The 17,105-nt window shown below is 49.1% G+C and overlaps 1 protein-coding gene across 3 annotated transcripts in view; it reads left to right on the top strand.

Annotated features, from left to right (window-relative positions):
• The window catches only part of ITPR1 (inositol 1,4,5-trisphosphate receptor type 1), a 324,295-nt gene that overhangs the window by 232,608 nt on the left and 74,582 nt on the right, over positions 1-17,105 (top strand). For all 3 annotated transcript variants that reach the window (XM_081528188.1, XM_081528187.1, XM_081528186.1), the window contains 2 exons: positions 10,486-10,666; positions 12,608-12,861. In XM_081528188.1, the coding sequence (XP_081384314.1) occupies positions 10,486-10,666; positions 12,608-12,861 (435 nt within the window). The remainder of the gene's footprint in view (positions 1-10,485; positions 10,667-12,607; positions 12,862-17,105) is intronic.

Genomic DNA, 17,105 nt, shown 5'->3' with positions numbered 1-17,105 from the left:
TTAGACCTCCCTCCCAGCCCCTCACCATCCCATCCCTCTAGGTCATCACAGAGCTCCGAGCTGAGCTCTTGTGCTACGCAGTAGCTCGCCCCTGAGTTCTTTCTTGCTAACACAGATGGAACCCCCAAGTGAAGTGGGAAGGGATAGTAGCTGAGTGGCCACCAGGCTCTGGGCAGGGGACCCACCTGAGCTCTCCTTGGCTGATGCCCAGGACACGTTTCTTGGTGATGGAGTCTCTCCAGCACCTCTTACATCGTTCTTTTTGGGTCTCACGATACACATGGGAGGCTCGGTGAGAACGTCCCCAGTCACAGACCCCACAGTGAGGCTGTCGGCAAGCTGGCACAGGACCCAAGGGTGTCAGCTGAACTCCCACAGGGCCGTTTGGTTGAATCTTAGAGTCACCCCTGGAGGGCACCCTGGCCCCAGACCCACACTGGAGATGGATTTTCTTCTCTCGTTGAGTAGAGGTCCATGGAACGAGATTCCAGAACGTCTCTGAGTGCTTTCGCAAGAGTCCTTCCTGGGGTCTCACCAGAGTCTCACTTGCTTCAGTGCCTTCCTTTTGTATAAGCCACACATTGACTTGAAGAGTAACCCAAACACCGCCTTGCTCTGGAAGATTCCCAGGGAGGTCCCTGCCACAGCCTCCTGTCACTTCAGGCAGCGTGGGGTTGCCTCTGTCTCCTATCCCCCTGTTGTTTGTTGTCATTGTGGTTTTTCTCTGGAGGCTCTTTTCGCCGCCCTGTCATTTGCTGGATGATACAGACAGCTCTGCCAGTGCGCTCCACAAAAGAAGCCAGCCTGTGGCTTCTGTCGGCAGCTTTGGGAATGGAACACAGAGAAAATTTGGAGTCCTCTTACGGCTTGTCCCTGGGTCTTCTAGGATGAAAGCTGACCTGCCTCCTTGGCATCTCTGCGATTTTTACTCTTCATTATTGCTAGAGATCGTACTGCTGACAGTTTACCTACACCTGCAGGGGCTTGGTAAGATAATATCTTCAAAGTCTTGTTTAGGAAGGGCAGTTTGTTGGTTGACGTGACATGGAGGAATATGTGAGATGCAGTCACCATGGGGTGGGGATGGGGGACCAGACCATTTAGCAGATCGGGCAGACTTTCCTGACCAGTGCTGTTTTCTATGGGCCCTGGAGGACAGGAAAGGAGAGATGTTAAGCTCACAGGTCTCAAAAGAAAAGTGGTTTTTAAGGAAAAAGGTTGGACTTTGTTGCTTGCTAAAACCGAATTAATTCACCTTGAAAAGCATGATGAAGATCCAGTGCTTTGGTCTTGACCGTGGAGCCCAGGCCCTTCCCTGAAGCCCAGTGACCAGATTCATTTGAGTGAGGCCCTCCCTGTCCTCTAACCCCTCTCTTAGACCTTGAACATCAGCCATGAGCAGAAGATGGCCTCTGTCCAGCCTTGGCAGGTCAGAGGAATTGAAACATGCTGTTTATCTCTGAGTTATCATGAGACGGCTCTACAGTTTGGACGAGGGAGCAGTGTTTTTTCAGAAAAATGAAGTGTGGATGTCTTTCTGACCCATACTTAGTTCATTTCTTCGCTTCCTTCTTTACTGTTTTAAAGTTTATATTATTCCTGAACTCGTAAAAGCTGGCAACATCCTTAGAGATGTTGGTGACCTGAGACTTGTAGATGTTTACCAGTTTAAACCCATCAAACCTTGCTAAAGAACATCCACGTTAGAGTAAGTAGTCATTTATACCAGGGGTACGTTTGATTCTTAATGTCCTCTTCACTCATTATTAGATTCTTTTCAAGCATCATACTTTTCCTGAAGTCAAGCATAGTTGAAAATACTAGAAATACCGTTCATGTTGAAAGACTTGGGCCTTTCCGGGGGGGTGGGGGGCGATGTTTGACACCAAGTTTGTATTCTGCATTTGGGTGTACTAAACTTGGGGAAGTGGAAGCTAAAACATTTATCTATGTGCCTACAGAAGCTGAGTGGCTTCTAGAACTAGTAAAATTCCAGCTGGATTTTTTTTTTTCACTTCCTTCATCGTGATGGTTATTGGGAAATGCTCTTCAGTGTGTTTTTGCTGTCATTCTGCAGGCCATCTTGACCTACCGGTCCCAGCTGGGATTGTTTATCTTGGGATGTTTTGAGGACACTAGACTCTGGTCATCACATAACACCCAGCACATGAGTCAATCCACCTGTCTTACCTGCTAACTTCTCTCCTTGGAAAGTGGTATTGATAGATTCCACGCCTCGTACTGGAGTAGTTTCCCGTAGTAATCAAACTGTGTTTCACATTGGGTTTCATAACCGCAACCTTGATGGACCCCAGCCACGTGATGCACACAAGGCAGGTGGTAGGAGTCGTGTTTTTCAGATAAGAAACCCAGGGCACAAATGCATGTAAGCAAATTGCCCAAGTTCACCTGGCTGGTGATCAGGGAGCAGTGGCTAAAATTTAGGTTTCCAGACTTGCAGTTCTCTGGGCTCCTCTGCCTGAAGCAGATGTGTTTTATCATCTAGTTCCTGGTGCATGATCTGTGGCTTTTGATTGTGGTCAAGGGTTTCTAAGAAAAGGATTCAAGACCTAGAGTGATGACAAGAGTTAGGTGAACAGTCTATAACGCCCAGCCCCGGCAAAGCTTCATCTAGCAGAAGACGCTTGCTTCGGAGCCCATCTTCACAAGCGCGTCAGGCCTCACAGGAAACACAGGCATTCACACGTGTTCCTACCACGGCTATTCTTTACTGTGGGAGGAGTCTGTGTCTGTGCAGCTGAGAGACTTGGTGTGGTAGGTGGGGAAATAGATTATAAAAAGCCAAAAGGTGTTTGGAGTTTGACACACTCCTGCTCAGGAGAGAGATGCTGAATGAAGCAGGGGAGCTGAGAGCATGGGCTGAGGCTTGAGTCCTGGGCACCACCACCACTTCCCAGCTGTAGGACTTGGCAAGTTATTTAGCCTCGTTGAGCCTCAGTTTCCTCATCTGTAAAGTGGGGAGAGGGATAGCCCCTACCTCCTGGGGCAGTTGTAAGGGTTAAATGAGATACTGTGTACAAAACATTTAGGCAGTGCCAGGCAGACCATAAGCCTTAAGTTATCACTCACTGTAATTTTACAGCTTGGGGTCCCCAGGAAGTGATGAAATCTCAGATGAACAGAGGGCTTGGAAAAGAACTCCGTAAACCCCACACCTGGGTAGCCATTGCTGTCTCTCTGTCACCCGCAGGACCTCTGTTTGAGCTGGATATGAATGGGCCATTCTGTCTGGAGATGCCAGGGCCAAGGCTAAGGTGCGCATGTGCCGGAAGCACGTTGAAAAGAGAGAAATCTGACTCCAGGGAGGAATTTCCAGCAGCCCTGGGAAGCGCAGGGATTCAGCATTGTCCAGCAATCACATTTTTCAAATTTTTGCCCTTAGCCTGAGAATTTAATTCATTCTGCAGCAGATAAGTGAGCACCTAGAGTGAAAGTCATGGGCTGTGTCAGTCGGGGATGTGGCCCAGGCAGTCAGATAGAAAAGCTCGTTCTCTGGAACCTCTGAAGGCTCAGTGGGAGGGTTTCTGGAAGGTGGATGACTGAAGGGTGAAATGCTTTCCTTTGGGAAAGGACCCAAGTCTCGAAGCCGTCCCAGGAGTGTGGGGGACTGCTCCCCCCAGACCCTCCCCGCCTCCCCCAGGCCCAGCCTAAATGACCACCTCTGCTGCTTCCTGCCTGCTTTCCCTTCCTTTATCTGAGATGCTCATAAAGGGCTCTTCCCATGTCCCTGCGAACTTCCCAGGTGGTTCAGAGGTAAAGAATCCGCCTGCCAGTACAGGAGACGTGGGTTCAATCCTTGGGTCGGAAAGATCCTCTGGAGCAGAAAATGGCAACCCACTCCAGTATTCTTCCCTGGAGGAGTCTGGCAGGCTACAGTCCATGGGGTCGCAAAGAGTCGGACACAGCTGAGTGACTGGGCACACACGTGTCCCTGCAAGTGCAGGCTGGCTGGCTCTGGGTTCCAAGGTATGTCTCCCCCACCCACCCCCGCCCCACCCCAAGTCTCTGAACTCTGGGGAAGATGACTGTTCAATAAGGTGCTCAGTCACTCACCTTCCCTGGTGTGTGTCCAGCACCTGGGGACGGCCCGTGTCTCCCCTTCTTCGCCCCAGACCCCATCCTGCACAATGCGACCGGGGCCGTGACCTCTTGCATCTAAAGAAAGGAGTGCCCCCACCCTCTCCTGCACACTTCCGGCCTATTGTCTAGTGGAGCTGCCAATCCTCCACTGGTCCCTAACTTTGGGTGGCCTCCGGTTTGAGAAACTGGGAGGGCTTGTCATAAATCACACTGTTTCTTTGTAAGAACTTGGCCAGGCATAGTAGGTGGCTGCCAGGCTCATTAAGAGATGTCTTACTGTTTTCAAGAGTGATCTGAAAGGGCGGTTTCCTTATTATTTTCAGCTTAAGAGCTCATTCCTGAGTCTCATACAGCTCAGGCAACCCAAGGAGGGCAAACTGTGTCTACCTGACGTTTATCCCAGAGTGGGAATGAGACTCAGGTCAGGTGTCACCACCCCCGCCCCCGATCCTGGTCAGGGGGACTGACTTGAACTCAGGAGACGTGGTTCTCCATGTTCATTTTCTGCTCTGGGCCTCAGTTTCCTCCTCTGTAGAAGATGCTGCTGCTGCTGCTAAGTCGCTTCAGTCATGTCCAACTCTGCGTGACCCCATAGATAGGGCTGGACTAAATGGGTAGTTTCCAAACAGTATTCTGTGGAACCGTGGAGTTGCAAGGAGGATTCCAGTGGTGAGAGGGGGTCCTTCCCGCTCTATCTCAGGCTGAGCAGTTGTGCCTGTATCTCTCTAATACCTGGTCCTTACCCCCGTGTTGGGGAGGGAGGAGGAGCGAGTTTCCTTGGTGGGAAAAGAGTCTGGAAGTGGCTGACATAGGGTGCTTCCAACTCTAACATTCTCTGATCTATGGCTTCTTTTTTGTGGTGGTTGTTTTTAAACCTGGCTTACAGTGGCCACGCCTAGATCCCCTCCCCTCCTCTGTCCTCCAGAATTCCCATGTAGGTGGTCACTTTCTCACCTGGTCCAGCCCCGACTACCTTCCCTCAAGCCACTCCAAACATGTACCCGTTGTCTGTGATGTGGGCACTGGTGCTGGGTCTGCCCCCAAACCAGTCTTTGCTTTTTTGGAGTTGCCTGCCGACCCCTGGGGCTGGTGTTCTGTGTGATCATTAAGAAGGTAGGTAGTGGAGATGGCCCTGAGTGCAGGAGCAGGGAGCCAGTGAGGCTCTGCCACCTGTCAGCTGACCTCTCCCGACCCCAGCTCTCCCGCCTCTAAAGTGATGGATTTATGAATGATGATATCTATCTTGGCAATCTCCTAAGATGCTGATAAGACAGCTTATGTGAAAAGGGCTTTGGAATCTAATGTGATTTGGAGATAAGCGGGGAGAAGGGGGAAGTGGTGAAGAGAGATGGGCTGTGAGGGTGTCAGACTTGGATCCCTCTTCTGCTGGGGAAGGTAGCCTCTGAGGGTGGCCCCCGGTCTGGATCACCTTGACCAAGTTCTCTAGCCTTCTGGAAGCAAAGCAGTTGCTTTTTCCTTCTCTCTTTTCATTGTGATATGACTTACATACAATCATATGCATAGATTTTTAAGTGTAGAGTTTGATCAGATTGGACAAATACCATCAGATTTGGTCATATCTGTTTTGTGTGGCTGCTGTAACAAATTACTAAAATCTTACTAAATTACTAAAATTTCTAAATCTTACTAATTACTAAAATTACTTTTAACAATAAATTACTAAGAATAATAAATTACTAAAATCTTAGTGGCTTTAGACAGCCAGATATTTTATCTTACAAGTTCAACATGAGTCTTCACCAGACTAGATCAAGGTGTTAGCAGGAGAGATGGGGGGAGGGAATTTGTTTTCCTGCCTTTTCCAGTTTCTAGAGGCCACCCGCAGCCTGTGGCCCCTTCCCCATCTTCAGATTTCAAAACGTGCTGAGTGGAGTCCTTCTCATACTGCATCACTCCACCCTCCTCCTCTACATTTTTTTTTTTTCTTTTTTGGCTACACCACACAGCTTGTGGGATCTTAGTTCCCCAACCAGGGATCAAACCCGTGCCTCCTGCATTGGAAGTGCAGAGTCTTTAACCACTGGACCACCAAAGGAGTACCCCTCCTCTTGTACTTTTAAGCACCCTTGTGATGACATGAGCCCTTCTGAGTAATCCAGAATCCTCTCCCAAATTTAAGATCAGCTTATTAGGAACCTTAATTCCATCTGCAACTTCCTTCTCCTTTGCCAGGTAAGCTGGCATATTTATTAATCCCACAGATGAGAGTCTGGACATCTTTTCAGGGCCGGGGGGCCTTCTTCTATCTGCCACACCTGTGCGACCTCCATCCCAATCAAGACATTGTCTTCACTCCAGAAAGTTCTCTTGTTTCCCTTTTGGTCACTTCCCATTCACCACCCACCCCCCTGCCCAGAGGCAGCCAGTTTTGCTTTCTGTTACTGACGACTCATGTACTACACTAGTTTTATTTGGAAGGGTTACCTCAAACCTGCTGGGTGGAGTGCAGTGAAGTTTGGAGAAGTGAAACCATCTCTCCGTGACTCTTGGCTCTAGGTTTGGGGAACAGTGAGGGAGGGGAGAGCAATTCATTGAAACGCATTCGAGGAGGGCGGTGGACAGGTAGCCATGAAGAGCCTGAGGGGTTGGGAGCCAGTCCCTGCCTGCTCTGGTCCGAGGTCCCACCTGCTTCTGGAAAAATGGTCCAGAGGAGGGCGCCCCCTTCCCCTCCCAGGCCCTGTGAGGCTCTTGTGACCGAAGGAGGTGGAAGCAGCAGGTCTGTGAACTCTGTGCGGGACCTGGGCTCACCGCCTCTGGGTGACACCAGGCACAGCCTACCCCAGGGAGGCAAGGGGTGAAGCTCTTAGCTCCTCTGCAAGCCGTGGTTTTCACTTCTCCTGTACGAGGTCCTCTCCTTCCAACACGTCTGCTGAGCTTCCCCCTCGAGAGACCTGGAACTTCTCCGCTGTCCTCCCCTTGCTGTTCTGCCGCCCCCGGGGCCCCGGCATCCTGGGAAGATGCCATTTGTCACAGCGCCGGCATCTCAGGGGTGCTCCCCACAGGAGGCACGTTATCTCAAAGACCCAAAAGCAGCTCCTAAAGATTTCCAAAAGAAGTGATAGTAACAACTTCTTCACCGGAGCGGGGCGGTGGCGGGTGTTCGGTGATGGGCACGAAGGTTCACACATGCTCCCAGCACCTCACCAGCTCAGCCATCGGGAGCGTCAGTGTGATTAGCTCGCTGGGTCTTCATAACCATTCGTGAAGGGCGCACCCTGTTACGATGCCCATTTTGTAGATGAGAAGTTTGCGTTTCAGAGACGTCATCACTTTCCAAGGTGACACCAGCTCGTGAGTGGTGGAGCCGAGGCCGGGTCTCTCTGACTCTGAGCATCTGAGCCCCTCAGGTGATGCCTTTGCTGTGGGTTTTTCACGTGGTAGTCACTCAGTGGTGGTACAGAACCAACTCATTCTGTGGCCACTGTGCTAAGCGCTTGGTGTGCACCTCAGCAGCCTTTCCGCGTGGGTTCAGAGAGGTTGAGTAATTTGCTCAGGGTCCCAGAGCCGGTGGGTAAGGGACCCCAGCCTCAAAGCCAGGAGGTCCAACTGGAAAGCCTGCCCTACTAACCCTCCGTTAAGATATGTTTCCTTCCTTTGAGGCACTGGTGTAATCTCTCTCCTCTCAGTTCTTGCTACAAGGCATGATGGGGTTTGCCTGTCTTTTCAGTTTTTTGATGTCCAGTACCCAAGAATCAGCTGGATCTCCTCTCGCATCTTCTAGCACCATCCTTGTTTGATATCAGTTTTCTGTGCTTACTTGTGTCACCGTACCCCACTGTCCCCTTTACCATTTCACTGACCACATTTTGTTTACAAAGCAGCGTCATATCCTTGAGGGACTGAGGACTGTTATAAATAATGCAAAATAAATCCACTGGCCATTGCAGAAACATATATAGAAGTGTGTAATCCTCCGTACCTTGCCCTCGTCTCATTTCACGAGAGGCCTCCTTGCCCTGACCCGATCCAGGGACATCTGGCTGGATATGAAGCACTGTGTTTGTAGCAGGCATTGGGTGTGCACTGTTACACTCTTACAGATGACCGACTGTGGGCTTTAGCTATTCACTTACTTACTTAAAGTGCATTTGTTTTCTTGAATGACCAGATGGCCCACGGATATTTTTTAAGTTGCCTCCATACCGTGGGAAGATGAATGGGGCAGCAACTGAAGTTCACGGCCCCAAGCAGCCACCTTCCCGCAGAGTCTCCCCGTGACACCTGTGGCTGAGATGTTGTGTGACGTCTCTGGGAGGAAAATGTCATCATTGTGTTTGGGTGGCTGTCGGTTGAGGTCTTAGTCCCCCACACGTCTCCTTTTGTTTGTCTGCAGACACATCGGCTCTCAAAGAAGTGAACAAGTAGAACTTGCTTTTTCATGTGTGAGCAATTTTCCAGAGTGAACGTATGTTTTCCTTACCAAGCTACCAGTTTCATGGGGCACAGACTCCTTTTTGTTCATTGTTGTTTCTCCTCTAACAGGCATAGTGCCCAACTCATGACAGGTGTGCAGTAAATCGTGGGTGGGCGGATGGATGGATGGATGGAATACTGGTTGGATGGATGGGCAAAAGAGAAACCTAAAAGAAAGTAAAGGGCAGTGGAGGGCTTCCCTGGTAGCTCAGCCGGTAAAGAATCCATCTGCAATGCAGGAGACCCCAGTTCGATTCCTGGGTGGGGGTGATCCCCTGGAGAAGGGATAGGCTACCTACTCCAGTATTCATGGGCTTACCTGGTGGCTCAGTTGGTCAAGAATCTGCCTGCAACGTAGGGGACCTGGGTTCGATCCCTGGGTTGGGAAGATCCCCTGGATGAGGGCATAGCAACCCACTCCAGTATTCTTGCCTGGAGAATCCCCATGGACATAGGAACCTGGTGGGCCACAGTCCATGGGGGTCTCAAAGAGTTGGACGCGACTAAGCATGCACGCGCATGTGTGCACGCCACACACACACACACACGGCAGTGGAGCACATGAAAGCCTAGAGCTGGGTTCAAAGAGTGGGAGTGATAGAGAATAACACACAGAAGGATTAGGCCAAGCAGGAGGCAGGCAGGGAGCTGTAAGCTGGCATTTGGGAGTGGCTGAAGAGAAGATGTTAAGACCAGGGAGCACAGGTAGGAGGGCTGTGTCCTGTGTTGTACGTAAGAAACAACCAGAGGTAAAGAACAGGGAGAGGGAGAAGAAAGGGCAGGATTGAGAAGAGTTTTGTGGGCAAGTGACATGGACATTTGTCAGTGTCACATGTGGACTAGTGGCTGGAAGAGGGGTCACAGTGACTGAAGTTGCGTGTCGGCAGATGGAAACAGTGGCTTTTGGGAGGGGGGTGGCGGGCTGCTCAGTCAAGCTCAGAGTGTGCGGGGGTGAGAGGTGGAGGAGTCGAGGGGCTTGGTGAGGCTGGTAAGAGTTTGGTTTTTTCTGGGATTGCAAGCTTAGGGTTACCTTCTGTAGGGAAGTGCCATCTTTCCAGATGGGGGAGGAAGTGAAATTGGCAGAAAGCTCCAACCCGGAGAAGCAAATACATTGTTTGGAGCTTTGTTTTATTCCTCTGGAAATTGACCGTATTGTATTTTTATGTAAATAATCCACAACAGCGTGGTATTTGCAAAGGGGTGAAAAGAGAATGCTCATAAACGAAGTTGAGACACCATATTGTGTTTTCACATCAACAATGTATACTATTGCTTGCAGTGGGTCCAAAACAACAAGTGCGTATCCAAGAGGCGAACTACCTGTTAATTGTAAGCTTGTTCATCTCTACCTGCTCTTTAAGACCTCATTTGAAAACCACCTTTTCCATGAAGATCTTGGGATCACTCCAGACCTATGTCATCCTTGCCAGCTCTGAACATCTATAATATAATTGTCTTTGTAGCTTCTGGAGCACTTTTACACGTTTCAGTCTTCCTTACAGGCATGTCATTGTAACCTGGTGTGGAGCCCTAGAGGGGCGGGTCACATGTCTTACTTACCTGTATATATTCATAGGGGTTTGCAAAGAGGAGGGTTCATAGATGTCCTTAAACACAACTGGCCGTGCAACAATTACCAAAACTACATTCTGCTTTCATTGTTACTGGAGTTGATATCTGTGTGTGTTGGGAGTTGTGCTTAGTTAGCTAAAATCTGCCCACCACCCCCTAGCAGGCTTCCCAGGCTGGTATAACTTCTTCAGCCAAGGGATGACAGTTTTCTCTCAAAGGTCCTTGCAGACAAACTCAGGCTGTCGAATCGAGTGAATGACAGTGGATGAAACAGTGTTGAACCTCGGTCCCAGCTGAGAGAGGTTTTTGTGTCCTGAGTGGGATTCAGTAACTGGTGTGTCACAGTGATAGAAAAAAAACGTGGCTTTTCCTCGGCAGCACTCCTTTTTCTGCCGGTTGACAGAAGACAAGAAGTCAGAGAAATTCTTCAAGGTTTTCTATGACCGAATGAAGGTGGCCCAGCAGGAAATCAAGGCAACAGTGACCGTGAACACCAGTGACTTAGGAAATAAAAAGAAGGATGACGAGGTGGACAGGGATGCCCCGTCACGGAGAAAAGGTAAGCACTCCCCTGCTCGCAGCTCTGCAGTCAGCTAGATTGTGAGCATGGGAGGAGCCCTAGTTTTCCTTTCATTTTTACGTGACTTCTAGACTCCCAGGTGAATTCTGACTGGGGCTTTCAGAAGAATAAAACCAGTCTGATGGCGAGAAAACTCTTCCTGTGTAACCTGGAAGAGTGGCTCAGTGAGAAAAGAATCTGCCTGCAAGGCAGGAGACTCAGTTTTGATCCCTGTGTCGGGAAGATCCCCTGGAGGAGGGCATGGCAACCCACTCCAGTATTCTTGCCTGGGAAATCCCATGGACAGAAGAGCCTGGCGGGCTACAGTCCGTGGGGTTGCAAAGAGTCGGACACGACTTAGTGACTAAACAACAGCAACAACGTGTGACCTGAACTGAATTCCTGCTGCTTGGGAAACTCCTAATGTTTAATAAACTAATACTTTCTTGGGCAAACTCAGGGTTTTATTGGCAGGAAATCCACTGATAATCTTTTCCTGTAATTTTCATTTAATGTCTGAGAAAGTTGAGGAAGATACTTTAAAACAAAAGGCATTATCTAATCCTCCCTTATTTTCTAAAATATTTGAAAGTTCATGAAGCTTTTTATCTATTACCTTCCTTGAAGAGAAGTAATACTGGGGAGTGGGTAGACTCAAAAGTGCTAGAGTCAGATGGCCTTGAGCAGGTCTGAGCCTTATTTTTTTAAGTTTAGAGCTGGGTTTCGCAGCCACAGCACATGGGACATCTGGACAGTCCATTGCTGTCAGGGCTGTCCTGTGCATTTCAGGCTGTGTACCAGCATATATGGCTTTGACCCAGTAGATGCCACTGTGTGTATGCTAAGTTGCTTCAGTCATGTCCAACTCTTTGTGACTCCACGGACTGTAGCTCGATAGGTTCCTCTGTCCATGAGATTCTCCAGGCAAGAATACTAGAGTGCGTTGCCATGCCCTCCTCCAGGGGATCTTCCTGACCCAGAGATCAAAACTGCATCTCTTATGTCTCCTGCTTTGGCAGGTGGGTTCTTTACCACTAGCACCACCTGGGAAGCCTGTAGGTACCAGTAGCCCATCTCCAACTTGAAATCTCTCCAGATATTTCCTGTCATCCCCTGGGTGGAAATGTGGTCAAAATCACCCCTAGTTGGTAACCACTGGTCTAGAATGGGGATAAACAGAGGAAAAAGAAGGAAGGCTTACATTTACTGAGTACTTCCTACGAACCAGGCAGTGTCCAAAGTCCTTTACATGTGTTACTTCATTTAGAACTCAAGTCAACACTGTAAAATAAATTATTTTATATCCATTTTACAGACCAGGAAACTGAGGCATCAGAATGGTAATTAACTTGTTAAGAACATGGAACTAGTAAGTATACCAGAGTCAGGATCTGAACCCAGGCAGTCCGGCAACAGAGTCTGATGCTCCTAACTCTGGTGCCTGGTTACCTTACAGGGTTAGTGTGAGAATTCAGCGAGGTAATTAATACACATCAAGTGCTTGATCACGGTGCCCTGGGGCTCCATAAAGGGTTCCATCAGTTGTGACACAGTAACAGTAATTACCGTTTGCTTAGCTTATGTTGACCCTCTCGGGAACCCTTTCAGAGAAAGACTTCAGTGATGTTCTCCCCATTTTACAGATGAGGAAGCTGAGGCCCAGAGTCATAGGTGTGTGAAGTTGGCAGAACCTCTACTACTTTTCCTCTAAATGAGAGCAAGATGAGGTGACGCCTTAGAGCCACAAGTGAGCTGGCAGAGCCCGACTCAGTTTTAATTCTAAGGGCTGAGAGAAGATGGTGGCATCTTGGAGCGTTTTGCCAACCTTGAGGGGCTCTCTGGTGATCCCAGAACTTAGGTCTCTCTGAACATCGTCTCTGGCGTGGAGAATAGCGTTCCAGAGGATTCAGCAGCATTGACCATCTCACGTTTGCCTTCTAGCCAAAGAGCCTGCGACACAGATTACAGAAGAAGTGCGGGATCAGCTCCTGGAGGCCTCTGCCGCCACCCGGAAAGCCTTCACCACCTTCAGGAGGGAGGCTGACCCCGACGACCACTACCAGTCTGGGGAGGGCGCCCAGGCCGCGGCGGACAAGAACAAGGACGACCTGGAGATGAGCGCAGTCATCACCATCATGCAGCCCATCCTCCGCTTCCTGCAGCTGCTCTGCGAAAACCACAACCGGGACCTCCAGGTGAGGGCGGGGCGGGGGCGGGGCAGAAGTGAGGTGGGGACGGGGAGTCCAAGCCCCTCACAGCTCCGCCCAGCTTCTCTGTGACTTGTGGGCTCCCCTCCCTTCAGCCAATCTCCTCCAACTGAGGGCCCAGACTGTTCTTGACCTCTGAAGTGTTTCTCTGTCTCCTCTTTCCCACTGTCTCCTCTGGAACAAAATCTCATGCTCACCTGTGTTGTCGCCACTGCTCCATATATATATTTGTGATGTGTGTGTGTGTGCGTGCGTGCGTGTGCCTGTGTCTCTCTGGTAGCCTTCCGCTTTTTGATGTTTAGGTGCACAGGTAAATCTTGACTTGGTGGTGGGGTAGGTGATTAAATACACTAGACTTACAGAATCTGGTACATGGAAAGTTCTAATCAATATGTCTTGGTTGAATGAATGAAGTGGTCTTCTGGTATTTTACATTTGTTGTTCAGTTGCTGAGTCGTGTCCGACTCTGTGACCCCATGGACTGCAGCAAGCCAGGCATCCCTGTCCTTCACTACCTCCTGGAGCTTGCTCAAACTCATGTCCATTGAGTTGGTGATGCCATCCAGCCATCTCATCCTCTGTCACCTCTTTCTCCTCTTGCCCTCAATCTTTCCCAGCATCAGGATATTTTCCAGTGAGTCAGCTGTTTGCCTGAGGTGGCCAACTATTGGAGTTTCAGCTTCAATATCAGTCCTTCCAGTGAATATTCAGGGTTGATTTCCTTTAGAATTGACTGGTTTGATCTCCTTGCTGTTCAAGGGACTCCCATAAATGTTCAAAAGTATTTGTTGAACTGATGATTCCAGAAATCCTTTGTTCACTTTTTGTTGTTGTGGCCAAGACTTATTGGGCACTTAGATGATTCTGGATGCTGAGTGTCTCCTGTATTATTACACTTGTTTTATAGATGAAACTGAGGTGCACAGGACTCATTTAGGGTATGCAGAGCTCACATTTGAGCCCAGGCAGTCTGGTGGGTAGAGTTTGTGCTGTACACCACCACATTAAGATAGAGGCTGTTTTCTTCCTTGCAGAGTTTCTCCAACAGCAAAGGCTTTTCAGGAAGGGCCAAGGATGGATTCCAGAGATGCACTCTTTGTTCTGAGTGGACGCAGATCTGTAGAAGCCATCACTCCCCAGAAGCGTGCTGGAGCCTGGCTCCTTGGCCATTACCTGGTTCTGCTGCTGATTGTTAGGGAAAATACTCCTCTCTGCCTAAGAGGGATGAAGCTGAACCGAAAGAGTGTGCCTGAACTCCTCTAAGATAGAATGTTTCCTCCTAAAGTAAATAGATTAGCAGTGGTGTAGTTTTATTTGAATCACGATGGTTTGAAAAGAAAATAGGAACTTCAGTGGTGGTCCAGTGGTTAAGACTTCACTTCGTTGCTGGGGGTGTATGTTTGATCCCTGGTCAGGAAGTTAAGATCCCACATGCCTCGTGGCCAGAAAACCAAAACATAAAACAGAAGCAGTATTGTAACAAATTCAGTAAAAACTTAAAAAATAGTCCACATCAAAAAAAATAAAAAAGAAGTAATAATTGTAGTCCCAACATAGCAAGGGGAAGGTGTAGCCTTGAAATGTTGCATTGTTGACTTGACCCTCCAGGTGGTTTGATGACTTTTCATATGTTAGCTGTGGCCAGACCATTTGGTGCCACAGCTCGAAATGGCTCGCCCTTAAAACCTGCTGCAGACTCTCTATCTAGCTAAGATGAGTAATGAATTTAATTGTGAAACAGTAAGAACAGTGAGATGGTACTGGATGAAGTCTGCAGTATTAATACCATCTGTACTGATTTTTCAATCCAATGGGTCTGAAGAGCCAGGGCTTTGAAAAATCATTCAGATCCAAGGTCATCAGCCTGCCAAGTCTGGCCTGTACTTCAAAATGAAGGGGTTTCTGTCAGCCAGGCAGTGACTTCAGGCTCGCTCTCGACTTTGACGCCTGCTCGTCTCCTCCACTGACATCCTCAGCTTCATCCCTGTCCACGGCTGAGTGTGAAATCTTGGCGGTCAGTCTTCTTTTCCTTGCTTGTGGCTCAGACATTCCTACTTTGGACATAGGACACGTCAGCCCTCGATGCACTGGCCTGACGCCTGCATGCTGAACTCTGTGGGCGGACAGAGCTCTCATGACCCAGAGGTCAGGGTCTGGTGACTTGTCTCCTTGGCTGGCATTTCTCTGTTTGAAGGCAGACTGTATCCGCTCCACCTTCCATATCTACACCATCCATCATGGAGGAGACAGGCCAAGGGAATGGGAGTGACACCGTGGGAAACCCGGCTGTCCCACCAGTAGGAAAACAAAGCCTTCGGCTCCACTGTGGCGTGTTTGTGAATGGGGGCCCTGCCCTGCTTGCTGGGGTGATTGCTAGGCTGAACTTGGTGGCCATTGCCCTGTACTGTTAGCCTGTTCCAGAGTCACTGGTCGCCACCAACCTCAGGCTCCGAAGGAAAAGTAGATTAAGACTTTGCCTGTGTGTATTGATTTCCTCACCTCGGCGAGGACCTGCTCTGTGCCCTGAGCCAGGGCGATGGAGACCTCACCCTTCCCCCTACAAAGCAGGAGCCCGTGGTAAGAGGGAGATGGCCACGCAGCATGCTGAGGGCTGTTGTCATGCCATCTTAGGGGTTTTGTGGATTCAGAGCAGGAGAACCAACACAGTGAGCCAGGTCTAGGAAAGCTTCTCAGGGAAGCTGATGTCTGCTGAGTTCTGAACTAACCAGACACAAAAACCCACCTTGGGTAGAGTCCCGTCCATGAATGTCAGAGGGACAGTCCCAAGGTGCTAGTTCCCTGAGTGTAGCTCTGGTTTCATGGATCTGTTCTTCCTCCCCTCCGCCCCCTTGAACTCTCATCTTCACTGAGGAAGCAGAGGGAGGCCCTCGTTGTATGAGTTCACCCTTTCTTGTGGGGATGTCCTCACAGTTGTTGTTTTGTACCTTATTGTTGTTCAGTCGTGGCTGACATGACTGAGCCTGCAGCACGCCAGGCTTCCCTATCCTCCACCATCACCCAGAGTTTGCTCAAACTGATATCCATTGAGTCAATGGTGCTATCCAACCATCTCATCTTCTGTCGCCCCCTTTTCCTTCTGCCCTTAATCATTCCCAGCATTAGGGTCTTTTCCAATGAGTCAGTTCTTTGCATCAGGCAGCCAAAGTATTGGAGCTTCAGCCTCAGCATCAGTCCTTCCAATCAATATTCAAGGTTGATTTCCTTTAGCATTGACTGGTTTGATCTTCTTGCTGTCCAAGGGACTCTCAAGCGTCTTCTCCAGCACCACAGTTTAAAAGTATCAATTCTTCGACACTCAGCTTCTTTAGCTCTTAGCAAAACTCTGAATTAATTCTCCAAGACCCCCATGGGCAGAAGCACCTTGTCATGAGTCCTTCCAAAACTCCATTCTCCAATATACTGTTCTGCTGGAAACAGTGGTATTGTGGGGAGGAGTGTACAGTATAATGTATTAAAAAAAAAAACAACTTAGCAATTTAACCTTTGAGGGTACCATAACGCCAGTAGTTTTAAACTGTTTAAGGCTGCAGAATTCTTTGTTTGAACAGTTCAGAAGGTACAAGGTAAAGCAGATGAAAGCAAGGCTGCTTTGTTCATAATAGAAACTACAGAGTGCTAGAACTTTCCTTTCTCATCTATAAGAGCTCTGAGACGCGGGGCATTCCTGGGGTCCCCCAGGGTTTTGCGGGGCCCAGCTGGCAAACCAGCAGTCTGGCCCAAGGGTTTAGAAGGATGAAGGTTGCACTCATCTTTATAGACTCCCACTAAGTCAGACACCCTGAGCTAGTTAATAAAATCGCTCTGACAAGAAGATGCTTGTAGGAATCGCTCTCAAAGTGATAGTTTTCAGTGGGATTCAGCAGCTCTGAATGCCATGCTCTTGGCAGTTTTCTAGATCCGATGGTGAATCTCTGGGTCAGGGTTTCCTCTTGGATCCGAGGGAGAAGACATTTTGATGAGGAAAGAGGGCCCAGCTCTCTGGTAGAAGGAAGTGCAGATAAGCCCAGAGAGGGAGGGATTCTGGCCTTTTGAAGTTGCCCAGAGTTTCTTGTCATGTTTATAACCTTTACTCTCCTGTTGATAAATATTCACTAGAGATAAAGCCACCGAACTTGACTTTGCCGAACAAGCAGTTGCTGCCGTAAGCAAGCTTTGTTCACAGTAGCAAGAACCTTGATGGGAAGGACTGTTTTTGAACCATTTTTCCGTTG

This window comes from Giraffa tippelskirchi, chromosome 9 (assembly GCF_054371585.1).
Source record: "Giraffa tippelskirchi isolate mGirTip1 chromosome 9, T2T-mGirTip1v1.2.pri, whole genome shotgun sequence".
NCBI lineage: Eukaryota > Metazoa > Chordata > Mammalia > Artiodactyla > Giraffidae > Giraffa > Giraffa tippelskirchi.
This window is presented reverse-complemented; position numbering and strand designations above follow the sequence as displayed.